Source organism: Aspergillus flavus, chromosome 7 (genome assembly GCF_009017415.1).
Source record: "Aspergillus flavus chromosome 7, complete sequence".
Classification (NCBI taxonomy): Eukaryota; Fungi; Ascomycota; class Eurotiomycetes; order Eurotiales; family Aspergillaceae; genus Aspergillus; species Aspergillus flavus.
In genome coordinates this window covers 97,619-122,118 of record NC_092404.1, presented here as the reverse complement: position 1 = coordinate 122,118, position 24,500 = coordinate 97,619, and the positions used below count along the sequence as shown (strand labels likewise).

The following is a 24,500-nucleotide window of genomic DNA, read 5'->3' as shown; positions in this document are numbered from 1 at the left end:
TTTGTACGCATGATTTGTTGTTTTGTACCGATAGACCTGCTTCGTTCAATATACCCTCTACCGCACTGAACATTCTACAACAACACACACGTAGGATATTTGATGTCCATGGTAGAAATCGGGCCTTGACTTTAGCGCCCGAATACTAAAGAATGGGGCTGTTTAATTCTTACTGCCCGAGACCTTCAGCTCAATGGTGGGGGCTGTTATTTATATCGCCATGGCCCCCATGGCTTTTGTTTCTCGTCTTTACTTTTCGACAATTATTCTCTTTCTACTCCCCAATACACAGTCGCTGCCATGTCTGCCTACTCCTTTCTATCTGCTCTGGGCGGTATTCTGCTTCTCTTTTTCGTCTATGACTCCAAAGCTATTCCTGGATTATGGCATGTTCGTGATAGACCCTGCATTTCTCGACGTATTTGATCTCAAGTGAGGCATTGAATTAACCATCACGGCGTGACTACAAATGAATAGGCCCGAGTTATTGCAATCCTCATGAACCACCTTGTCTGGAAACGCAACCAATCCTCTATCTCCTCCAGCGATGGTCCATCCGTGCTCTTTCGCCCCCTGCGGACCCGATCCTACTGCTCTCTGGCGGAAGTCGACTTCAATCTACACAAATCTAACAGCACATTCTACGCCGATCTGGACATAAGCCGGATTGAGCTACTACTACTGCTCTTCAAGGACGTTATTACACCATTATCTCCTCCATCAAGATACCACCACAGCGGAGGGCCCTACAAAAGCGACGAGCAACAAGCCGGAAGCTTGAAACATCTCACTCCCGCGCTCGGCGGGGTGTCCTGCATCTTCCGAAGGGAGATCAAGCCCTGGCAGCGGTATGATGTTGAGTCACGAATTCTGTGCTGGGATGACAAATGGTTGTACATTGTTAGCCATTTCCTGAAACCCGGTAGTCACTCTGAGACCGGGACGGGGGGCTCGGAGGAAGGTATTCTTGCGTCGGCTATCTCGAAGTATGTTTTCAAGAAAGGGCGGCGGACAGTGACACCAGAGGAGGTTCTCCAATTCCTGCATTTGGTGGAAGACGGTGATCATGCTGATGCTGATGCTGATGCCAATGCTAATGCTGACGCTTACGCTGATGCTAGCATTGAACGGTCGGGACTGGGGCCGAAGGTGAGAGGCCAAGGCGATCAGCAGGAACACATAGAGGTGAAACGAAAACGTGGTTTAGCACTAGCAGCACACATGGCTGGATTAGATGGCCTTCATCGCGTGGCATAATTGTTTCAGAGGGGGCCTGAAGTAGACTTTCGTCAGAGATGGAGTGGGGGTAGTGGGGGGCAGATATGGCAGGAACTAAGGGGAGCTAGAGGGAACTGGTAGCGATTTGATGAGCCTGCATGTCATATTTGCCTGGATCGTGAGTTTATAATGAAATATTGCGAGTGGGATCTCAGTAAAGTGCCATTTATAGAATAGGCGTCGTCAACCCTAAGCTCGGCGGCTCACCGTGCATATGAACTACCGCTATGACGGGCCCACGAGCACCGCCACGACTCAATCCCTCAAGTTTCAAATGCTGATGAACAAAAGACGATCGCCATGATCTACTTTCTTTCTCATAATGTGGAGGATACGACCATAGATGAAAGAAAACTAAACATCACTAATCCACATTCTCGATGTCTTCGTTCTGGCTTCACCCCAGAGCGGCGACGGCATGCCCTATTGCTGTCGAAGATACCTTTGGGCCTGTTGTCAACCATGAGTGCAAAGATGGCTTTGATTTCACGTTGTACTTCGAAGAGACAGTCCTCACATTACCGGTGACGCTCTTCTTTCTCTTCTGGGCGTTGCCACGTATCTACCACCTGCGACAACAGACGATAAAGGTGCAGGGAGGATATCGATATTTCGTAAAACTAGTACGATGCGCCCGAAGCCAAGGACCCATGAAGAAAGTATGAAAACTGACCTATTCGCTAGGGTGGATATGCTCTGTTGGCTGTCCTTCAGCTCACCCTCGTGGGCCTCTGGGCGGCGCCGTCAGGAAAGACCACTCGAGCTACCATCGCAACGGCGGTGGTCTCCTGGCTGGCGTCCATCGTATTCGGTGTTCTTTCTCACTATGAGCATATCTGTACTATTCGGCCCGCTACCATCAATTGTGGCTATCTGTTTCTGTCTTCGATCTTGTCCCTGGCCGAGACCCGCACGTTATACTTCCTGGAGAAGAATCGCGAGATTGCGGTAGTCTATACGGTGACTCTGTGCATAAAGGTGGTGTTGTTAATTACCGAAACCATGTCAAAGAGATCCCTTTTAAGACGAAACTACAGAGATTCACCTCCGGAATCGACCGTGGGGATTCTGGGAGAATGTCTCTACTGTTGGCTCAACCCGCTCCTAATGCTCGGCAACCGCGTGGATTTGACTGTTGAGCTGCTTCCTCCAATCGAGGACTCACTTCGTTCTACGGGGCAGGGTGAAAGCGGATTGCACGCGCTCTGGAGAAAGGGTAAGCTTGTTTGTTTCACTTCTGTGCACTGAATCGGGACTGATGACAGCGTTATAATCTTAGACCCGAATCGGAATTCCCCTCACAGTTTGCTTTGGGCATGCTGCCGATACTACTTGGTTCCAATCTTGTTGGGAGTCGTCCCCCGAGCGTTACAGGTGGCCTTCACATTCGCACAGCCCTTCCTGGTCGAAGCAACCACAACCTGGGTAGCATCAAACGAGCTTACCCATCCCAAGGCACAGGGATACGCACTGATTGGAGCCTTTGGTATAGTCTACACTGGTATCGCGGTGAGTCTTCCATTCAATAAATGCAGTATCGTGTATATCTTATACTGACTACACTAGGTTTCCACAGCTTTCGCCCATCACCAGGCATATCGAGTGGTCTCCATGATACGAGCCAGTCTGGTCGATATGCTCTACAGTCACGTCATGGTCATGCGTGACATCGACGTCGAAACCAGCGCCCCCGTCACTCTTATGAGTGCAGATATGGAGCGTATTTCAGGCGGTCTACACTACATCCATGATGCCTGGGCTTGTATTGTCGAGATTCCTATTGCGCTGTATTTGCTATGGCGCCAGCTGGGGGTCGCCAGTATCGCTCCGATCATCGTGGTGTTTAGTATGTGCACCTGCGTCTCCTTTTACTGTCTTACACATCACTGACTTTGTGTAGTCTGTATGGCCATGTCATTGCTCATCTCCGGACTGGCCGGCCCTCGCCAGCAGGTCTGGCTCGAAGCCATTGAGAAACGAGTCGATATCACTGCAAAGGTTTTGGGGTCTGTAAAAGGAGTCCGCACGGCGGGATTGACCGACAAGCTGTTCAACCTCGTCCAGACGATGCGCATCGAAGAGGTCGTCAAGTCGGAAAAGTTCCGTCGACTGCTGATCCTGGTGGTCGGCGTGGCATACAGCAACGTCACACTCTCCCCGCTGGCCTCGTTCACCATCTACGCCCTCATAGCACGACATAAAGGCGACGAAACCCTGACGGCCGCCAAGGCGTTCACCTCGCTCACCTTATTCACTCTTCTTGCCACACCTATCTCTAACCTGGTTGAAGCTGCAACGGGTGTCGCCACCGCAATCGGCTCTATTAAACGAGTGAACGAGTTTTTACAGTCGGACCCACGAAGGGACGACGCACATGAGCCCCGAGGGACGCGGAGCAACATTAGCATCCCCGCCAGCGTCTTGTCTAGCGCACTGACGGAGATGGGAGTCGTCTATGACGGAAAGGGTATGTCGGTTGTGGAGGGGGTCCCCAGTATCTCCAGTCGCGAGAAGTTGCCCTTGTACTACGAAGTCACCGGTCCAGTCTTTGTGGCAGAGGGTCGCAGCGCTGGCTGGGAAGAAAGTAAACCGGCCGTGGTACAAGATCTCACTTTTGAGATTCATCGAGGCACAGTCACGTTTGTCGTTGGACCGGTCGGATCTGGGAAGTCCACATTTGTGCGCACGTTGCTGCGAGAGACGCCCATCTTCTCGGGAGGGTTGAAAGCTGATCCCGACTCGATCGCGTACTGCTCACAGACACCATGGTTAACGAACAATACCATCCAGGAAAATATCTTGGGCGAGTCACTTTTCGACCTGCGCTGGTATAACACAGTCATCGATGCATGTGCCCTATATGACGATATTCGTAAACAGCCGGATGGGGATAGGACGATGTTAGGGACTCAAGGTGCTATTCTGAGTGGAGGGCAGAAACAACGAGTGGTATGTTTCTTTTTGCTCACTTTGACCTCGTCCTCCTTTCATGGATAGTCTTATGCTGACCCAGTACATTACTAAAGGCTCTGGCTCGGGCTGTATACTCGAGATCAGAGACTATTATCCTGGACGACGTCTTCAGCGGACTGGACCGCACCACGGAAGATGCGGTCTTCAATGCCCTGTTGGCCCCAGGGGGGCTTTTACGGAAGCTGGGTACGACAGTGATCCTGACGACGAACAGTCGTACGTATTCCCCCGATATCCTTTGGACTCCTGACCCCATTCTGACATTGTGCCAGCCTCTCGCCTCTCTGTTGCGGACCATATCATCGCCCTGGGCCCATCCGGCAACATCATGGAACAAGGAACATACAAAGACCTCCACTCACGAGCTGACAGCTATATTCGTAGTCTAGCAGCTGTGCCGAAACGGAAGGCAACAGTTCATCTGGAGGCCCCTGAGATTCCTATCCCAAGGGCCAGGGCCCGAAATCGATTGTCTCAAAATCGATTCTCCCAGCGGTTCTCCCAGCGGTTCTCGCAGAGGTTCTCACAACAATTCTCTCAGCGTCTCTCCCGGCCCTTTTCTCAACAGTTTTCCCATGACCAGTTCTCACAGAATCAGTCCACCCAGAGTCAGTTCGTGCCAAACCGTCTCTCGCAAAACCGGCTCTCTCAACATAGGCTCTCGTTGGCCAGTCCTGAGGTACAAATAGAACCGACACCGCAGGGGGATGGGCGACGGACGGGTGATATGTCCATCTATTGGTACTATACCCAAGTACTGGGAGTATTCCGGTCGGCGGTGTTTGTTCTTTTGATAATGGCTTATGTGGTTACCATTACATATCCTTGTGAGTATTTGTCGAACAGGTGAACATCAGTCAATACTGACAAGCTTAGCTATCTGGGTGGAGAAGTGGGCAAATTCAAACGTCGATCATCCCAACGAAAGACTGGGATATTGGCTTGGGATTTATGCGTTTATCGCCGTGATGGCCACTTCCACACTTGTCACTTCCTGCTGGTGAGTTCTCATGTCTCCATCTAGCGTTTTCCTCGAGCTGATCTGAACTAGGCATCTGATGGCGAATCTGGTCGCCCGTGGTGCCAAAAATATGCATGCTGAGCTCTTGAAGAGTGTTCTAGAGTACGACTTTTCCAATCATCCTGCCTTTCTCTTCCTCGGCTAACCCTTTAGTGCCCCTATGTCATTCTTCCAGACCACGGATCTAGGCAACACGACGAACCGGTGAGTAACGAAGAAGAAAGATTGATATAGTGACGAGAGAGATTGCTGACCTCTCCCCCAGATTCAGCCAGGACCTGCAGCTGATCGACATGGAGCTCCCCCTTTCTGTGCTGAATACTATCCTTACCTTCTTCACCTGTGTAGCCCAAATGGTGGTCATCTGCACCTCAACCGGCTACATCGCCGCCACCATCCCAGCTTGTATAATCACTTTCTACTTTACTCAGCGGTTTTACCTTCGTACCTCCCGCCAGATCCGATATTTGGATATTGAAGCCAAAGCCCCGCTGGTCTCCCACTTCCTCGAGAGTCTTAGCGGTCTGTCCACCATTCGGAGCTACAAGTGGGAACAACATTACCGCCAACGCAACAGTAAATTGCTTAACGATTCCCAAAAGCCCTTCTATCTGCTTTTCGCCATTCAACGCTGGCTTGAACTGGTGATTGCCCTAATGGTGGCCGGATTTGCCGTCGTCCTAGTATCCATCGCCGTCGCAACGCGTGGGAAAGTCAGCGCGAGCTCCATTGGATTGGCACTGCTGAATATCGTCACCTTTACCGAGAATCTGCAGGGTCTAATCAAGCAGTGGACAGTTTTGGAGACATCCATTGGGGCAGTGGCACGAATTCGCAACTTCAAAGCTACTATCGAGTCGGAACACCTCGAAGATGAGACAGCGGTGCCTCCGCCAGATTGGCCAGCCAGGGGAGCAATCGAGTTTAGTAATGTGGTGGCTTCCTACAAGTATGATTCTGCGTCTTTTCCTCCATTCTAGCTCGTGCCCTGGCTAACACACAGTGGTTCTAGGAACTCCTCCACCCGTGCGCTCGATCATATTTCTCTATCGATTAAAGCAGGCACCAAGGTTGGAATCTGTGGTCGCTCCGGAAGGTTTGTTCTCGTCCTTTGCTTCCCCCATATAACCCTTTTAGTTGTTCAGCACTGATAATAACTCGTAGTGGGAAGTCCTCGCTCGTATCGTCACTGTTCCGCCTGATTGAACTGACCAGCGGGACGATCAACATCGACGGGCTGGACATCTCTCTGCTAGCCCGTAACCACCTGCGCGCTCAGCTGAATTGTATCCCCCAGGAGCCATTCCTCCTGCCGGGTTGCTCAGTTCGCCTTAACGTGGACCCGGGCATGTCAATCCATGACGACATCATCATTGATGCCTTGAAGAAGGTCCAACTATGGGATCCGGTTCGAGAGCTCGGCGGCTTAGATGCTACAATTACGCCTGATACCTTCTCCCCGGGTCAGAAGCAACTTCTCTGCTTCGCCCGCGCCATGGTGCGACCGGAGGGGAAGATTCTAGTCCTCGATGAGGCGACGAGCAGGTCAGTAACCCCAAACTGCCATCCTCCTGATACGATAGCTAACCTGGCCGTCCTTTAGCATTGACACCAAAACGGATGACCTTATCCAGTCGCTCATTCGGAGTGAATTTGCCGATCATACTGTTATCGCCATTGCACATCGACTGGAGACCATTATAGATTTCGATGAGATTATTGTGGTGGATGCCGGACGCGTCGAAGAGCAAGGTCCGCCGGCTGTTCTGCTCGAGAGAGGAGGAGCATTTGCTGAGTTATATTGGGATAAGGATAGGGGTTCAGACAGGGCTCCTTTGAGGCTTTAGATTTGGTGGTCGCTCTAGTGTTTCCTATCCTTCTTTGAATTTTTTCTTCCGTTGTTTCCTTTTACTCTCATGTCGGTGTACATATACATGATTACGATAGATAGCAGTGCTCTAGCACCTTTACAGTGTACCTCTAGTTGAAGGACAGAATCAAACGTCACATCTTTCAAAGATCACTGTTGACTTTCGACCTCCGGTTCATGGCAGGTGTACTGAGCCCACGTGTAAGAAGGTCTTACATGGCCTGACTTCAACTGTAACAGTGTCCAATATACTTTAATATTAAAGCCATGTCGAGTAGAATCCGGTTTTCGCCATGGATTGGCATGCATAATGAGTAACCCCTGACTGAGATCCACTTCTTGTATGGCATGCTTTGTCAGTACTACAGTAACTATACTTCGGCAATTCCCCTCAGAACTTACCATGATAGGAAACTGAGTAAGATAATCTCTCACGTGCACATACTCCGTGATAGGCATCTTTTTTATACAATTGTAGCCTTAGGTCACGCCGGGGTCTGTACAGTACATGGTTAGCCCTCTACATCGGGCTTGGCATGATGTGTGAAACCTGTGGGACAGAGTCTCCTGACCATTAATGGGGTTGGAAGACAAGGATACTTCACGGAAAGCGTGAGTAGTGGGGCAAGACAGTCTGGGGCCCTGTTCTACGTTCAGGAACTAAGAATTGGGACGTTGATAAGCGCCGCCGAGGTGTGTACCTGCATGTAACCCAAGAGAATGCCAAGATGATTGTGAGGAATCATCGTGCTTCCGCCATTGGGCACTTGCATGAAAGTCTCGGCATTCATTTCCCGCATTGCAGAATTGGCGCTAACGTGGTATTAAGAGCAATCTAATGTCTTAGCAACCTGCCCCGATTGGGAAGACCCTGAATCAATCTATCGGAGAGCCGACGGAGCGGTTTCTTGAACGCAATGTCGCAATTGCTTTGAGAAAATGGATATTATTCAATGGCCCTGATCATTATTGGCATACTCTTCACGGAGTGGTCTGCCCCTGGGTGATTGCTCCACCATGAGGTGCATGAAGGTAACCCCGAGCTGCTATAGATGAAGTTTGTCGGATATTGCAGGAGTCTGAATGCGCAGCTGATTGCCCTTTTCCCACCATGATGAATGGGACACAATATGTCTAGCTCCGGGTTGTCTCGGGCCAAGAAGAAATGCTTCTTTGCGTTGATCCAGCGCGTCGAAATCTCCAATTGAACCGGTATAAATAACAGCTGAGCGTCGCAGCATTCAAGGCAGAACCATTCCACAGATCATCTTCTATCATTTGCATTGAGTCCAACGCCCTGGCAGTTCATGATGCGGGGTCTTCTACTAGCTGGAGCCCTTGGCCTACCTTTGGCCGTCCTTGCGCATCCTACCCATCATGCACATGGACTTCAACGTCGCACAGTTGACTTGAACTCATTCCGTTTGCACCAGGCAGCGAAGTATATCAATGCGACTGAGTCTTCGAGTGATGTTTCATCTTCTTTCTCTCCCTTCACCGAGCAAAGCTACGTGGAGACGGCCACTCAGCTCGTGAAGAATATCCTGCCAGATGCTACCTTCCGTGTCGTCAAGGATCATTACATTGGTAGCAATGGGGTCGCTCATGTCAATTTCCGTCAGACGGCCCATGGCCTTGACATTGACAATGCGGACTTCAATGTCAATGTACGCTGCAGTCCACCTATACTATGTTCGGTGCTAACCACTTCATTTAGGTTGGGAAAAATGGAAAGATCTTTTCCTATGGCCACTCCTTTTATACGGGCAAAATCCCTGATGCCAATCCTTTGACGAAGCGGGATTATACCGACCCTGTAGCGGCTCTCAGAGGAACCAACGAAGCTTTACAGCTTTCTATCACTCTAGATCAAGTGTCTACTGAGGCTACCGAGGACAAAGAGTCCTTCAATTTCAAGGGAGTCTCTGGCACCGTTTCGGATCCCAAGGCTCAGTTGGTCTACTTGGTAAAGGAAGATGGCAGCCTTGCTTTGACCTGGAAGGTGGAGACAGATATTGACAGCAACTGGCTGTTGACCTACATCGATGCCAATACCGGCAAAGATGTCCATGGTGTGGTTGACTACGTAGCCGAGGCAGATTACCAAGTATAGTGAGTATTTTAAGAATGTGACTTGGACTGTAGAATGAAGCTGACACACCACCACAGTGCATGGGGTATTAATGATCCCACGGAGGGCCCTCGCACCGTCATCAGCGATCCATGGGATTCGTCCGCATCTGCGTTCACCTGGATCAGTGACGGAGAAAACAACTATACCACAACTCGCGGCAACAACGGTATCGCGCAGTCGAACCCTACCGGTGGATCGCAGTACTTGAAGAACTACCGGCCTGATAGCCCCGATTTGAAATTCCAATACCCCTATTCGCTCAACGCCACACCCCCAGAGTCCTATATTGATGCGTCTATCACTCAGCTTTTCTACACTGCCAACACGTACCACGACCTACTCTACACTCTGGGCTTCAACGAGGAGGCCGGTAATTTCCAGTACGATAACAATGGAAAAGGAGGTGCTGGAAACGACTACGTGATCCTCAATGCTCAGGACGGTTCTGGCACCAATAACGCCAACTTCGCTACGCCCCCGGATGGACAGCCCGGCCGCATGCGCATGTACATTTGGACCGAGTCCCAGCCTTACCGTGACGGCTCCTTCGAGGCTGGTATTGTGATTCACGAGTATACTCACGGTCGTATGTATCCCTTATGAACCCCAAGATAAGGCAGTCTGAACTAACACCATGGTACACAGTTTCTAACCGGCTCACTGGAGGACCTGCTAACTCTCGCTGCTTGAATGCCCTTGAATCCGGCGGAATGGGTGAAGGTTGGGGAGACTTCATGGCCACGGCAATTCGGCTCAAGGCCGGCGATACTCACTCGACCGATTATACCATGGGTGAATGGGCTGCAAACAAGAAAGGTGGCATCCGTGCTTACCCATTCTCAACCTCCCTGGAAACCAACCCTCTCACCTACACCAGTCTCAATGAATTGGACGAAGTGCATGCCATCGGCGCGGTGTGGGCTAACGTATTGTACGAGCTGTTGTGGAACTTGATCGATAAGCACGGCAAGAATGACGGGCCAAAGCCCGAGTTCAAGGATGGAGTTCCGACTGACGGCAAGTATCTCGCCATGAAGCTGGTGATTGATGGCATGGCATTGTAAGTGACAACCTCGTTTCCTCTTTCTACCTATCGCAGGGGCTAACCTTGACTTTTAGGCAACCTTGCAACCCCAACTGTGTCCAGGCTCGCGACGCCATCCTCGATGCCGATAAGGCTCTCACCGATGGTGCTAACAAGTGCGAGATTTGGAAGGCGTTTGCTAAGCGTGGTTTGGGTGAAGGCGCTGAATACCATGCGTCTCGTCGGGTGGGCAGTGATAAGGTGCCCTCTGATGCTTGCTAGAGTTTGTGTATATTCTTTCAGCTAGGTGATTGGGGAGATCCTGTAGGCTGACTATAGTTTGAATTTAACAACATTTCTTAATTCTTACTGTCAGGTAACTTGCACTGCACAATAGCATGAATAGGTTATGGCACTCTGGCCCTTATGTCGGATTTCTACACAATGATTTGTCCTTAAGAAATACTATCTCAACTCATCACCCCTCTTATCGTCCGCCGCTTCGAATTCAGGGTCATTCTTCCCCGTCTTCCTGGCCCCCTTGGCCGTCCTGACCCTCTGCTTGCTCTCCATCTCCCCCTCCACCTTGATCATAGGTCACGGTGGCCGCCGGTCCCACCAGGTGGTTGGGGCAATAGTTGTTTATAGCACGGGGCTGCTGCACACCAAGGCGGGCACACTTGGTGTTCGTTCCCCGGCGAATGGGGCATTGGATGATGGGGCCCCTTTCGGAGCACCCACAGGAGTAGACGTCCTTGAGGTAGTAGCACCTCCATTATATGAGACAACATTCGGGGATGAAGAGTGTTGTGCTACTTACATCGCTGGTTTGATTTGGAATTTGAGTTGCTATTCTGAATGATTAGACTCAGTTGAGCATCCTAGGGGCACAGACAGGTTACGAGCCTTATTATATTGCGAATGTTTCCAGGAGAATCTGGGTAGGATAGTGGTTCCGCTGCATTACAGGAATTGTACTGCCTACAAGTCTTCATGTCGTGGGATGCAAATCGTTCACCAAAAGAGGCAGCTGCGAACAAGGGCACTGCCATCAGCTGCCCGTATATGTACAAAGATGATTAGCTGTCAGTCACCTGATGAGTCACCTGATGCACAATCATATAATGGACTTTCCAGACAGTTGAATAACACATAACAATTATCTACCTCGCAGTGCTCCAGCTCTATCATTAGCTAAAGAAGGAAGGTAAGCCTTGATATCCCGTTGACCCCGTAGTGGATCCGGTAGTTGACGTCGATTCTGCAGTGCCCTGCACCGTGGCTCCAGAGATCTTGATGGTGTAGTCCAACCCTTGCTGTACCTCCTGGGTCAGCTTGAAGGCATCATACTCGTAGAGTGTCTTGGGGGTATTGGCAATCACGACACTGGCTTCTTCATTGCCGGTCATGACAGCCGCGCCCGACCCATTCTCGAGCGAGACATACCGAACAGCACCCGTGTTGGTGTTGCGGATAGCAAGCGTCGCAGAGAAGACTCCGTTGGAAGTAATGCTAACTTGAAGGTTGCCAGCTCCCGCATTGCTGAGGGGCAGGATGTTGGCACCCATGTATTGTGGCTTACGAGAAGATTTGACCACATAGGTACCATCGCCTTGGGGGTCAACATTCGCATAGTTGAGGCGATTCCTTTGGTTGAGGAATGCTTTCTGAGCGATTGTATGACCGATATCCACATAAGCCATGCGAGCCCAGTAGCGACCGACAATTTCCTGGACGGATGCAGCCGTCGAAATGCGTGCAAGAGTATGGAGGGGAGTCTCGTTGCTGCCCTTCTCATATTGCTGGAAAAGTTGGCGAACAACATCGCTGCCGAGACCCGCGTAGTTGTCCGGATTGTTGGTCAAGTAGGTCAAGAACGGCCATGCCTGGTAGTAGTTCCCACTCCCCGTCGAGCCATCCACAATGACCTGAAACGAGTCTCCGATCACTTTGTTGAGCTCGATCATGGTATCACCAGTCGGTTGGTTGTAGTTGGACCTGGCCTTCGCACATAGTGGAGAGGTGCTGAATGTATCTGCCACCCAATTGGCGACTGTTTCCCACCATGCACCTGTGGCAGTCTGGTCCACCCAGTTCCGACTGTGGTAGGTGAGGGCATGACCATATTCATGCACGGTGACTCTCGGATCCGCGAGGGAAGACGGAACCACCTCTAGCCAGCTGAGACCGGTGTTCGGGTCAGACTTCTGCACGCCTGCGGCACTGCCCAAATCATTTACTTCGTACACGTTCTCCTTCCACAGTGTTGTCACGGTGCTGGGGTCCGCGTTATATGGGATTCCCGACGTCGTCCACCCGAGGTCACCGACATAGCAGCTATAGGCAGCTTCAAGCATGGTCAGAACCGCATCTGCATTGCTCTGATCCGACGAGTAGAGACGAAAATGGTCCGAGTCCTTGTAGCTAGCTCCTCCGGGGCCAACATTGGGATTCGCGGTGAATGATGTTGGCTGAGCACCAGAACTCGCCTGCGGGGCCGGTGCTGCAGAGGCCTGAATTGCCGTTAAAAGAAGTATAGGGATGATTTGTTTCTTGGACGCCATGGTGTTCAAAAAGAGGGGTTAATGACCTATTGCCATCTTCAAGTAGGTGTCCAGGTCGCCATTTATTTATACTTATTCCGGCAGTTCGAAACGCAGGACCCCTAGAGTGCCAAGAGTAACTTGAAGCAACGATAGCGGTCATGGATCATCGGCTTCAGGGACCAACATTGACTTGAGACATTTCAAGACAGAGTGCCTTGCCGTGTTCCTCCACAGGAATACCCGAGACCAGATCTATCATCTCAAGCTTCTTGGCCAAGGCGGAGCAATGATCGAACTGGGTCTGAGCCAGTCATCGGGGGTCACGACAATCAAGTGGAAGTATGTTGATGTCCATTGCTCTCTTGAGTCATGACCGGGTCCACCATACTACCTCATTCAGCCCTATAGGTCTGCTTAGGGTTCGAAAGTGAAAACTTCGTTGCAGACTTGAACCTAAATCGCGAGTCTTGGTCAGGCTACTAGGAACCTGTGGGGCAATGGGACATAGTATAGGAGAACTTACCGAAAGATTGAGCTTGGAGAGTGTGAGAAAGGTCCCAATCAACCGACATGAAACGGAAAAAGGGGGAGATTGTGGGGATCACCCTCTGTCTCAATCTGAAATCTCTCCCGACTCCCGTGGTTTCAGATTCATCTTGCTCGGAGCATCTTCGGCATTACTGTTTCTTGCACATAGCTCAGTCCTATCAATCAAGGCAAGAGTTGTACGGTTGACTATCACCTCGGTAAGTGCTTCAAGGACACGCAAGCATTATGCCAGATATGTTCTGACCCATCTGCCGACGAACATTCATAACTGCTCGCTCGGAGAATGTAACTAACGGAAGGGATGGTTCCCTAGCTAGCCACCGATATGCCGAGCAATTTTGGCCGAGTTGCCCTCTAAGGATCCCTTGTTATTTAATTCATGATCTCAAGACCGTTACTGCTCTAATACCAGACCGGGCGATTTCCGAGCAAGGGACTAAAGTGCATACCAACATTTCAGTCAACCAGGACAAGAACCCTAACCGAAGCAATCCGGTGCCAGCCGCGATGATCATTGGACAACGTAAGATGCAGTGCATATCAGACTAATTAAATAAATTACTCAAGCCTTATGCATGATTTGAGTTACTCTGGTCTTTTTACCCCGCAATTTCCTTCACTTTGCCTTCACTTCAGATCAGTGGATGATGCTTATCGACTGTTGCTCCACCTGCCCTTGCAAGCGCAAGACCCAGATGCTACTCAAGGCAAAGTCTCCTTATTCTTCTGTCATATTCAATGCTTCCACCAAATAAAAGTGATCCCGAGATCGAGAGAGTCGATCATGTTGAAAAACAAGATGCGGACCCAAAGCCCACTCTGGAACAGAAGAATGTCGGAACCTTGCAACGTCGCCTGAAATCGCGCCATGTACAATTTCTAGCCCTCTCTGGGGCTATTGGGACAGGCCTTTTTGTCGGCACGGGACAAGTGCTGTCGCTGTCAGGACCACTGTCGATGACCCTGGCGTTTGCCATTAGCGGCTTGGATCTCTATGCCGTGATTAATAGCATGGGAGAGATGGCGACTTGGCTGCCTCTACCAGGTGCTGTTCCTGTCTACGCAGCGAGATTCGTGGATGAAGCCTTGGGCTTTGCACTTGGGTGGAACTATTGGTATCAGTTTGCCATTGGCGTGCCCATTGAAATCAGCGCGGCGGCGATGGTCATTGAATACTGGCCTAATACCGTGTCGCCTGCGGTCTGGATCACGATTCTTTTCGTACCTATGATCGTGGTTAATAGCCTGCCAGTCCGAACTTACGGCGAGGTAGAGTTCGTCCTGGGCGCGATCAAGCTGACGACGATTGTAGGCTTGATGTTACTCATGTTGATCATCACTCTCGGCGGCGCACCCACCCACGATCGGATCGGATTTCGGTACTGGAAACATCCCATGGAGGAGTATCTTAAAACCGGTGCGCTGGGACGGTTCCTCGCCTTCCTCAAGGTGTTTGTCCAAGCGATCTTCAGCTATGGTGGTAGCGAGATCGTCGTGGTGGCCGCGGGGGAAACGGAGAATCCGCGACGAAATATCCCCAAGGCTGTGCGTCGCGTGTTCTGGCGCATCACGATATTCTACGTTGGCAGTGTCTTTCTCGTTGGAATGTGTGTCTCTGCGCGCGACAACCGCTTATTGAATGCCATCAAAGCCGGGGCGAAGGGTGCAGGAGCCAGCCCTTTCGTGATCGCGATTCAAAACGGTGGGATTCGAGCACTGCCCTCCATCATCAATGCGGTGATTCTGTCCTCAGCTGTGTCGGCCGGCAATTCCTTTTTTTATGCATCGACGCGGGTGCTTTACTCGACGGCTCTCGATGGCAAGGCACCGCGCTTTCTTCGATATGAGAAATTCGGCGTTCCGTATGCCTGTGTGGCGATCACCACAGCGCTGAGTCTCCTCGTGTATCTCAATGTGTCATCGAGCTCCGCCGAGGTCTTCTTTTGGATCAGTAACCTGAGTTCCGTCAGTACGTTGGTTGTGTGGACTGCCATTGGGATTACTTACCTCCGATTTCACCAGGCGTTGAAGTATCATGGTATTCCTCGGTCAAGCCTTCCATTCAAATCGCCATTCCAACCGTATTTAGCATGGTTTGCCGTTATATTTTCTGCTATCATGGCTCTTTTGAACGGATTCGACGCCTTCTTCCCCGGCCACTTTAGTGCAAAAACCTTCATTCCACCCTACATCGCCATCCCCATCTTTGGAACCTTGTATCTCGGATACAAGTTCGTCAAAGGCACCTCAATTATCAAAATAGAAGAAATCGATCTCTGGTCAGGAAAAGAGGAAGCCGACCGTCTGGAAGCTATCTGGGAGCAGCCGAAACCACGCAATTTCCTAGGTATGTCCAATTCCTCGAAGAGGTACGTGACTGACTTACGCTAACACACAATTAGAAAGAATCTGGTTCTGGATCGCATGATGAGACAGTTCTTTTACGCGTTCTATATGTTCTTCCTATGTGGTCTTGTCGCAAGCGGTTGTTGGATCCGGGTTTACCTATCTTTGCTTCACTTTGAGTGGCCAAAGATAATATTTCACTTTTGAACCGACTGATATTTTCCAAAATTCTTTTTAGTTAGCTCCAAAGATCTACCACTTCCTAATCTATGAGAAATTATGGTAGAAACAAGCAAGGCTTCGTCTCACGACGCAGCCTATAACCAAGAAGAGAGTGAAAAGAGCGCGTCTGACCGAATCTACAACTATGTAGGAAGGCTGAGCACAGGAGTATTTATTGTGTAATCGACGTCCTCATGCATTTAAGAACCTCCTCCACAGTGGTACATGTGATATCATTCCGGGTACCTGTGCCCTCACTATATCTCATATCTCCGCCCCCTGAACTGACGATCCTTTTTCATTGATAGCAGATCGGCTCAGCCAGAGTCTCTCGAGAGTGCTCGTGACTGGCTTTCAATGACAGCTTCGACGCTCTTGCGCACATACCGGTGCCTAGCATGGCGGGCATTCTTGGACTTCGATCTACGGGACAGGTTTGAAGCATGATCCTGAGCACACCATTTCAGATGATCAGCGATCCTCCAGTAGAAATCTTCAGCAGCTGAATTTCCGCCAAGGATATCCAGAGCCAACGACTACCACATCATAGGATGCCTTCATTGACCGGAAAGAGCGACTTAACCTGGGATAACCGTCCGGCCTTGTTTTATCGTTCAATTCGGCCATCGTAGTTGTAATGCTGATATGTGGTGAGATAATTGACTGACAGATGGAAGATAGCGGGATCGTTCATTCATTTTATGCTGGAGTAGTGGAAACTCTCACTAGATGCTTTCAGCCACGCTGTACCGAAATTCAGAGTGAGACAATAGACGTTACTCATTCGCTCGGGCTTCTAAGCCGGCTGAGGTGACACTGCATGCAATGCCTGAGTGCCAACGATGCCACAGTCCCGGGATCGTGCCTTGTAGACGTATTGGTGATGCTAACATTGGAAAGAGGATCCGGGACAAGTTCAGAACAGAGGGAGGACAGCGTTTTGTTTATTCTATCATGCATTTGGTTCATGATATCAAATCCACTCGAATACCAACATGGCTTCAGGCAGAGCATTACGGTGCCAGAGACCGTACAGGGAAACCCTTGATTTCCAGCTCAGTACAGATGTGACTTTGTACAAAGCTCCACCGAACAAGGATTCAAGAATCAATCTGAGGTATACACCCCTGCTTGATCAGCTTCCACTCGAAATCCTCCACTTAATCTTTCTCGATCTCGATCTACCCAGTCTAGGGATGTTGCGTCGAGTCAGTAGGATAGGAAGGCGTTTAGTCGAATCGCTTCCTGCGTACTCTTTATTGAGGGCCTTGGCATCTGATACGCTACGGGTAATGGATATGATCAAGTGCTCTTCATATTTCCCAATCGGTTGGCTTTTTGCTGAGTTCTGCTATCCCTGGTGCAGAACATGTACTGATTTCGGGCCTCTTCTTTATTTCCCGACACTGACCCGTTCCTGTTATAAATGCAATTTTCTCCAACCCGACTACCAAGTCGAACCCGTGCGTGATGTCTGTTTCCGGTTTGGATTGACTCCAAACGATCTTCGTCGATCATCACTTCCAATTATTCACCCCATTAATCGGCATCGACCCCGCTTAATGGATGTTACTCAAGCAGAAGCCTTGGGTACAAAGCTCCATGGGGGTGGAAGGGAAATGGAGCAGGCATACCAGTTTCGTCTGAAGGAGCGTGAAAGAGATTATCATCGTCGGGTCCAGCAATGGGAAAAGCACAGACGCCAAGGAACCCACACTGGTGGGCGACCGCGGCGCCGGTTGAAGCCTACATCACTGGATGAGAACGAAGACAGTGAGAAACCTTCATGGAGAATCCAGGCGACAGCGACATTTCCATACTGGGACGTCCGGACACAAATCTTAGAGCCGGGCACCTACTGCAAGGCTTGCACGTATCACTGGGAGGAGGGAAATGCAAATGACTGGAGACGCATGGAAACCATTTGGCATCCACATCCTCCTAGCAGAGAGGCCTATTATCGAGCATTCTTGGAGGCTGATTTACCTCGGCATTTTCTCAATTGTGTAGCAGTGAAGGAGAATTATGACTTTCGTGTCAAACGTCCGAGCGATATCTTTTTTAGGAGGCATGGGACTGACTTTATTGTTGGACCCAAGAATAATACTGATGTCTGATATTTGCGTGAGAGACCTTAGGGGCCCACCATGGCGTTAGTCTAGACACTCAATGAAACATCATCTTGATGAGAAAACTGATGAATGTGGGGTTGAAAGGAAAGCCGAAAGAGAAAATGTGTATAGACGTCCAGTCCAGGGCACAAGATGCTGGTAGTTGATCACTAGGACACATTAGAACCATATACGAGTCGGTACTAGAAGGACAGTACCTCTTCCGTGTAGCCCACCCGAACCTATATTCATTCCATGATTGTGTCCGGTGTCATACCATGCTGCTCCTCTCCCGATCGCGATGAGTCCGGCATTGTGTAAAACTAACTGTGGTCTTCCTGTAGCTGTGGCAACTACCAGTCATTTGGCCAGCGGATTGTATCTCGTAAGAGTATGTGGCCTGATTCTTGCCATCTAGAGCTCTTGGTGTATGCCGAAAGAATCTCCCACCACTATGACAACCACTCCTCAAAGCTACGCTACCTTCTCTATAGAATCAGGATGTCTTTGCTTCGGCGAACTACACAACATATGGTCCGGCAGCTTGGTGCCTATCCAAGGGTTCCCTAGCATCCAGCCTGACCGGTCTGGGACCGTGAAAGCACATCGTCTAAAATTCAACATTCCTGCGCGAAACGGCACATGGCAAGCCTTTCAACTGGTCGATATTGAGACCGAAGTGGTTTCGGGTTGGTTTCTATGGCACTCCGACGTTGACCCTGGCCGGGAGATTGCGCGCATCCTTCGCGTTTCTGGTTCCCCTTACGAACCCGACAGTGGGAGTACCATGAACAATGAAAAGACCCGCGCCGAGGGTGTGCTGGTTATCAACCGGTATGACTGGGGCTACTACGATGCTCGCTGTCGGGATGAGATGGATGAAGAGTTGGGCGGGCCAGATCCAGAGCGTAGAACAGCGGACGTCGAGTTTTCTGAATCTGTTGGAGTTGTGGACTACGCCCAAGCAAAGAGTCAAGTCGCGGCCTGGAAGGTACAATCACCGGATAGACAGTGCGGATGCGAAGCTGGGGTGTGGATGCGAATTCCAATGGCCGAGTACAAGATCGGCCGATTTGGTTTCAACGACGACCGCGTTGCTCACTCCTTTCTGTTCTTCTCTGGTGGCACACATTTCACTCAGACATCGCTTGCCGGGCACAGTCGCCCTCTACGGGAACCAGAGACAGACGTAGAAAGGTTTGAGCGGCGGCTTCGGGAGGACTTTGACTTCTCTGGGCTACAGTTGTTGCATCTGCATTCCGCGTCTCTGGACAACGCCGGCGTGATTTCTCTTTCCCCGCCCCGCCCACGAGAGTCAGCTTGCCTTGGACCATATTCCTCAGGAGCGAATATTCTTCGAGTCCACGAACTTGACGCTTTACGACTTCACCCATTTGTGCCACATGTACCTCCAGAGATAGCCACCAGCCAAGGTGTCCCTAGCGATACCAGAGCGAACCAGACCCGGAAACTTGCATTTTTTGTCGACCCTTGGAAGGATCGCGTGGTTGACCTGCTCAATGGGCTTATCCTCAGCTATTTGGAGCGAGTTGTCTTTCCCTCGTTATCGTTCGGGGCGCCTTCGCTGATCGCCGAGGCTCTATTCGGAAAGTCCACGGCGGGAAAGTTACTGAATACCTACTGCCACTGCTGCTTAACACGATCGGATCCGGAGCCAATTCCTAACTTCGATGCAGACCATGTGAGTCGTAAGGTCAGCGACTTTCTAGAATCTCGTGCCACAGGTCAGTCTGTGGTCATCGAAGAGTTTGTTAGTGGCATTGCTCGAGTCGTCGCGTACCTGATTTCGGAGGTCCTCGAGGTGTCCAGTAATGCCGCAATTTGTAGCCAGCGTTATGGCATCGTACCCGCTGACATCCGCATCAGTGTCTACAGCGACCCAGAACTATACGATGTCTTCCAATATTCCACTGTTCTGTGGAAGGGGCACGAGTAAAACCGTCTCACTCCGTCCAGACCTGAATATCAGGACATTGTTCGCTGCACCTTTGTGGATAGGCTAAATGTTACCGTCAAGACTCTAACGTCAGAGATTTAGGGATAACATAGTGAAGCCTGTCACTCATTACTAGCGCGGTGGTCCAGAATCCCCTCGAATCGTCTAGCAGAAGCTCAAGACTTACTTGAACTTCGAATGCGTAGATCGTGCCCATGCAGTGTGCCGCTCAATACAAACGTTGAGATCCCAAGTTCATTGGGATATAATAGGATTGGATCTCTCGAATGGCCAATTTCCGGTACGCTGTTAATGGCCTTAGAATAAATCAAGCTATGTATGGCACGCTGGAGGCCAAATATGTCGCTCTATAGGTGCATTTTCTGAATCCTCCGCAGCTGCCGGAAGCCATATCGCGAAAGGAACGCGATGGCGACCAGAGAGGATGAAACCAGCACGGCAAAGGCCGTGCCGCTCTCTTCGAAGTAGTTGACTACATTCATGCCATACCAGCCCGCTACGAGCGTGGCCACAGCCATTCCTAACATCAGGATCTCGATCTTGGCTTCTAGCACCATGATCTGGTTGCGTCGCACGTCCAGGATCGATTGTATACTCTCTTCCGTTTGTTGAATCGTTCCCATCAGGCTCGTCGCCTCCTGGACGACCGCATCGCTCGCCTTGTAGTACGCTTCCAGCAAGTATTCCACATCCTGGTGATCCTCCACCTGGTGAGGCTTTCCGGCTTGCTTGTCGCTGAGGTACATCGCGGCCATATCCTCATCCGTATTCAAAACATCTTGAACCGCACTGCGGACCTGCCGTGCGCGTTTCTCAGTCGCCGCGAGTTTCCGCACGAGCTCTAATAATGTTCGTAGATTGGAATGGATTTCGCCTTCCTCCTTGTCCACCATGCCTAGGGTTTTCATGACTTGATCCTTGGTGAGCACATACTCCGCTTCGAGTGTGGAGGTGACGGCCGCCAGCGCCGCCTCCAGGATGCGCAGTTCGTAGGGTAAGCCCACGGACACTCCCAAGCCAGGGTCCCCGCGTAGTTTCGACTTCAGATCACGGAGGAACACACGTGAGATCGTATCTGGCTCTTGCGTAGACGTTTCTGCCAGGTGAAAGACCAGCATCTGGTCGGCTTGAACCAGCAGTCGCAGATTGAACATATGGATCAGCAGGGTGGACTCCCGGATTAGGATATGGGGAAATCCGTCGGATGGCACGTCGAGCGTGCGCAGATCGCGTGCGCTTAGACCATATTGGTTGACGATGTCCAACTTCGTGAGCTTGCTGAAGGGCATCGCCACGCCATGGCCATTATAGCGCGTGTATCGCATGTTCGTGTTCCCGCTCAGCGGCGTTCGCGAGAAACTGAGGGATAAGTCAAACAATCGTTGACTTTGATGGGCATTTTTGTGGTTTGGGTCGGACTGGGTGTGGATCGGTCGGAACGGGTGGATTGTCCTGAAGCCCAGATTCCTATGGCCGTGTGGAGTTGAGCGGGGACTTGGGTGCCATATTCGAGTCTCTGGTAGTATGGATAACTGAAATACTTTCGGAACTGCTCTTCTGAGATGAGAGGAACAACTGATAGAAATCAGCATCGCGTTGGTCTCCCGTGCGAGATCGGGAAATTGATCGTATTTGGTGGAAGTCTGTGTGCGAGAGAGAGAGAGATTGTACGGAGTATACCGAGGGAGTCAATGGAAAAGGTAAACAACGCATTCACGTGACACCGGCATCGCCAGAGCCCAATCATATCATATTCTATCTTGGGTGCCTACGATCGTGCCTTGAAAACTCCAGAGAATGTACCAAAAATACATCGAGGTCTTCTTTTTCATACTTATGAAGACAAGTGTTTGCTACGAAATTCGCGCTTTTTACCAGAGTATATATTTATTCAAAGAATGCGGGATATATATTCTACAATATCCGAGTGGTATCTTTACCGGCGTTTTCATAGTATCATTGGCACGCTGTTATGATTGGCGGCGCTTATCACCGCCATATCTTGTCCAATTACTAGAGTTCTACTGGCAAAGACAATAAAAATCTGGTATATCACGATATAATCGATATTGTCGTGCTTATACTAGAAGTAGATTATTAATCCAAAACCGAGAAGTATTGAAGGGTAGTCCACAGAATAGACACGCGTTCTTGAAATACTTTGTCTAGCAAATATAGATCCTAAAAAACAGCACCTAGAAGCAGAACCCTATATTATTAATCTAATTTATATACCCTCCGTTTAAGAAGCTGAGATTATATACTACTATACAAAAGCTAAGAAAATACAGATCCTATACAGCGTAGCCCAGATTTAGTACTATAGAGAGAATATATGCTTTGAGTATAGTTCGCTATTCTAATAGATTATATTGAATAAATTGCTGGCGTGCGAAGAATCGTTCCTAGACTACAAAGATAAAGAAGAGACAAAACCCGATTACCAGTATAGCAATAAATATTATAGATTAGGATTGGGCCCGTCTATAGATTGTAAGGCTAAGAGGCAGTAGTAGAAGAATAAATATAGCCATCAAGAGAAGCGCACCGATAACTATAACCGGGTAAATAGTTAATAGAATAAGCGCTGCGAGAAAAGACAACTTTACTTACCGTTAAATTCGTGGATATAATACGAAATTGATTGAGTCCAGGTACAATTAGAGCCATTCAATTTATAGAAGCCCAGCTTTTTCGCTTTCAATTCACAAAGCTTGAAAGTGATGGCAAGAGATAGAAGAACAACGGGGAAGACAATAGTGAACGCACTATATGCCCACCGCCATGTTGTCATGTTTAAGAAGGATTGGGCAGCCAATGGACCGGTGAACGCGGTGTAGATGAAAGGGGTGCTCGAGAAGGCAAGGCAAATGCCCGATTTCGAAGCCCAGATATTCACGATCTTCGCAATGGGTAGCTTCACCACTCCCCCGACCACTGTCGCTAAGATGGCTGCCGTCGAAATCTCGGGAGCAGTCTTGAAATTTGCGTATGCGTTCACGAGTACATTGGTGCCGATCGACGAATAAAACGCCAACATGAAAAAGCATACCCAGATCCTAGAATACATCCACGGCTGTTAAATATTCGTTCTTCATGCACCACTAATGATCCTGAAAAGGGGAAGGCCGTCTACCAAGCATAGATCGCCCACAGAGCATTTTTGCTCCAAACAAGAGCTGCAGCTTCGGCCTTCTTGACTCCAGCCGCTCCATTCCCCTCAGTCTTGTTGATCCTTTCTGGAACCTCTTCCTCATTTGGCGCTGACAGACTGGGCTTTTCAGGTTCCGGTACAGTTGTCGTGTTCACTTGGCCCAGTACTGAATCCACAGCGAGTTGAGTAGAATTGAGGGAAGCAGCACCCACCATGGTGCGATTTTCAACAACAGCGAGGATTTCGGTAAAGCTCCGGTATTTAGCAGATGTATTAATTTGTGTTGGAAAAACCTAGGGCTGATCGTTGATTAGGATATACTTCAGAGATTTCCCCACCAATGCCCATGCGTGTCATCCGCAAAGCATGTCTTTGGCCAAAACTCATAGTTTAGCCACCAACCCCGCCTCGTCCAGTGAAGATCCGACGCCGGGCGAGACTTAACCTGGATCACGTACTCATAGAATACACTCGTCAATTTGTCACAAGTGGCGCTGAAGCTCAGTGACTTCCGAGACACCGATACCCCGTGCAGGTCAGCGTTGGTGATAAGATCGTACGTAGCATCCGATTTCAACAGCACTATTAGCAACAGCAATATGATTGACGTGTACGTTGACAGGGAATCAGTTATTACAGAGAGGGGAATATAAACTCCTGCATAAGGGGGGGGGGGTTGGTGACAGTTTCGATACACAAACGCTCTATGGAGCCAGACGCTAGTGACGGCGATATCCAATCAATTACAAAGCGAATGCGAGGGTCTGTACACCTGGCTCTAAGAGTGACCGGTATATTGGTTGGTAGCAGTTTACATCTTGTTTCTGTACCTATATCTCAACAGCAAGCCCTTGTTTGAACATTGCTTGATGTGTTTTGCACCACTGTATTCTAGATTTACCCACACAACAACGACCCATGGAGCACCGTCTACTCTCGCTTGTCTTGTTCGGCAGTGCGAACATTATATAGGCTGGTAACAACGTCAAGTAACCAAGCTCGTGTTCAAGATCACTCACTTTGGTGACGCATCCAATCGCAACTTTGGCTGATCTATCCAATCGCAAACCGGCGATAGTGGCCAAGAAGTGGAGACGGTGAGGGGAGATTCGAAAGTCTACATGGTTAACATTCCCGCAACGGGTTTAGGCGAGGCTATCTCCCTTGCTGATTGCAGATCGGTAAGCTCGGATGCGAAGCTCTCCCCGCGTTTTCGCGACGCTATCTTAACCTAATCGCGCAATATTTACCGCCTCGCCAAAGTATGCGACCTGCCAGTGACGTCTTTGTACAT

General features: G+C 49.9%; 8 protein-coding genes across 8 annotated transcripts; 6 read left to right on the top strand and 2 right to left on the bottom strand.

Moving 5' to 3' along the window:
• The first annotated feature begins 150 nt into the window (after positions 1-150).
• On the top strand, positions 151-1,555 carry F9C07_2280442 (uncharacterized protein). Its single transcript, XM_041287131.2, has 2 exons — positions 151-390; positions 478-1,555. The coding sequence occupies exons 1-2, from the start codon at positions 301-303 to the stop codon at positions 1,255-1,257; spliced, it is 870 nt and encodes a 289-aa protein (XP_041149814.2). The 5' UTR covers positions 151-300; the 3' UTR covers positions 1,258-1,555.
• Positions 1,556-1,658: 103 nt separating this feature from the next.
• Positions 1,659-7,303, top strand: F9C07_2210011 (ABC multidrug transporter; the record flags this gene model as incomplete). The annotated part of the gene is made up of 14 exons (XM_071509652.1): positions 1,659-1,937; positions 1,963-2,494; positions 2,558-2,787; positions 2,845-3,124; positions 3,179-4,227; positions 4,305-4,467; positions 4,524-5,078; positions 5,128-5,251; positions 5,303-5,374; positions 5,426-5,476; positions 5,538-6,221; positions 6,285-6,368; positions 6,437-6,817; positions 6,876-7,303. 14 exons carry the CDS (start codon positions 1,659-1,661, stop codon positions 7,117-7,119), a joined length of 4,728 nt encoding a protein of 1,575 aa, XP_071366792.1. The 3' UTR covers positions 7,120-7,303.
• Positions 7,304-8,449: 1,146 nt separating this feature from the next.
• On the top strand, positions 8,450-10,582 carry F9C07_5181 (extracellular metallo proteinase mep; the record flags this gene model as incomplete). The annotated part of the gene is made up of 5 exons (XM_041294553.2): positions 8,450-8,809; positions 8,860-9,254; positions 9,312-9,862; positions 9,922-10,336; positions 10,396-10,582. The coding sequence occupies 5 exons, from the start codon at positions 8,450-8,452 to the stop codon at positions 10,580-10,582; spliced, it is 1,908 nt and encodes a 635-aa protein (XP_041149812.2).
• Positions 10,583-11,490: 908 nt separating this feature from the next.
• On the bottom strand, positions 11,491-12,864 carry F9C07_5180 (uncharacterized protein; the record flags this gene model as incomplete). The annotated part of the gene is made up of 1 exon (XM_041287136.1): positions 11,491-12,864. One exon carries the CDS (start codon positions 12,862-12,864, stop codon positions 11,491-11,493), a length of 1,374 nt encoding a protein of 457 aa, XP_041149811.1.
• Positions 12,865-13,911: 1,047 nt separating this feature from the next.
• F9C07_1831685 (amino acid transporter) lies at positions 13,912-16,391 on the top strand. Its single transcript, XM_041294552.2, has 2 exons — positions 13,912-15,742; positions 15,798-16,391. The coding sequence occupies exons 1-2, from the start codon at positions 14,134-14,136 to the stop codon at positions 15,821-15,823; spliced, it is 1,635 nt and encodes a 544-aa protein (XP_041149810.1). The 5' UTR covers positions 13,912-14,133; the 3' UTR covers positions 15,824-16,391.
• Positions 16,392-16,958: 567 nt separating this feature from the next.
• F9C07_5178 (uncharacterized protein) lies at positions 16,959-18,080 on the top strand (the record flags this gene model as incomplete). Its single annotated transcript, XM_041287130.2, has 1 exon — positions 16,959-18,080. One exon carries the CDS (start codon positions 16,959-16,961, stop codon positions 18,078-18,080), a length of 1,122 nt encoding a protein of 373 aa, XP_041149809.2.
• Positions 18,081-18,528: 448 nt separating this feature from the next.
• F9C07_5177 (uncharacterized protein) lies at positions 18,529-20,031 on the top strand (the record flags this gene model as incomplete). The annotated part of the gene is made up of 1 exon (XM_041287129.1): positions 18,529-20,031. One exon carries the CDS (start codon positions 18,529-18,531, stop codon positions 20,029-20,031), a length of 1,503 nt encoding a protein of 500 aa, XP_041149808.1.
• Positions 20,032-20,399: 368 nt separating this feature from the next.
• F9C07_2241223 (uncharacterized protein) lies at positions 20,400-23,973 on the bottom strand (the record flags this gene model as incomplete). The annotated part of the gene is made up of 4 exons (XM_071510020.1): positions 23,189-23,973; positions 22,666-23,111; positions 21,594-21,627; positions 20,400-21,519 (listed from the first exon to the last, which is right to left on the bottom strand). Exons 1-4 carry the CDS (start codon positions 23,419-23,421, stop codon positions 20,400-20,402), a joined length of 1,833 nt encoding a protein of 610 aa, XP_071366791.1. The 5' UTR covers positions 23,422-23,973.
• Positions 23,974-24,500: the final 527 nt, after the last annotated feature.

Bases quoted from the DNA above. Each gene is read 5' to 3' on its own strand.
- F9C07_2280442 (XM_041287131.2), top strand. From the start codon at position 301: ATGTCTGCCTACTCCTTTCTATCTGCTCTGGGCGGTATTCTGCTTCTC. The intron at 391-477 runs GTTCGTGATAGA...ACAAATGAATAG, and splicing joins CTATTCCTGGATTATGGCAT to GCCCGAGTTATTGCAATCCT.
- F9C07_1831685 (XM_041294552.2), top strand. From the start codon at position 14,134: ATGCTTCCACCAAATAAAAGTGATCCCGAGATCGAGAGAGTCGATCAT. The intron at 15,743-15,797 runs GTATGTCCAATT...ACACACAATTAG, and splicing joins GAAACCACGCAATTTCCTAG to AAAGAATCTGGTTCTGGATC.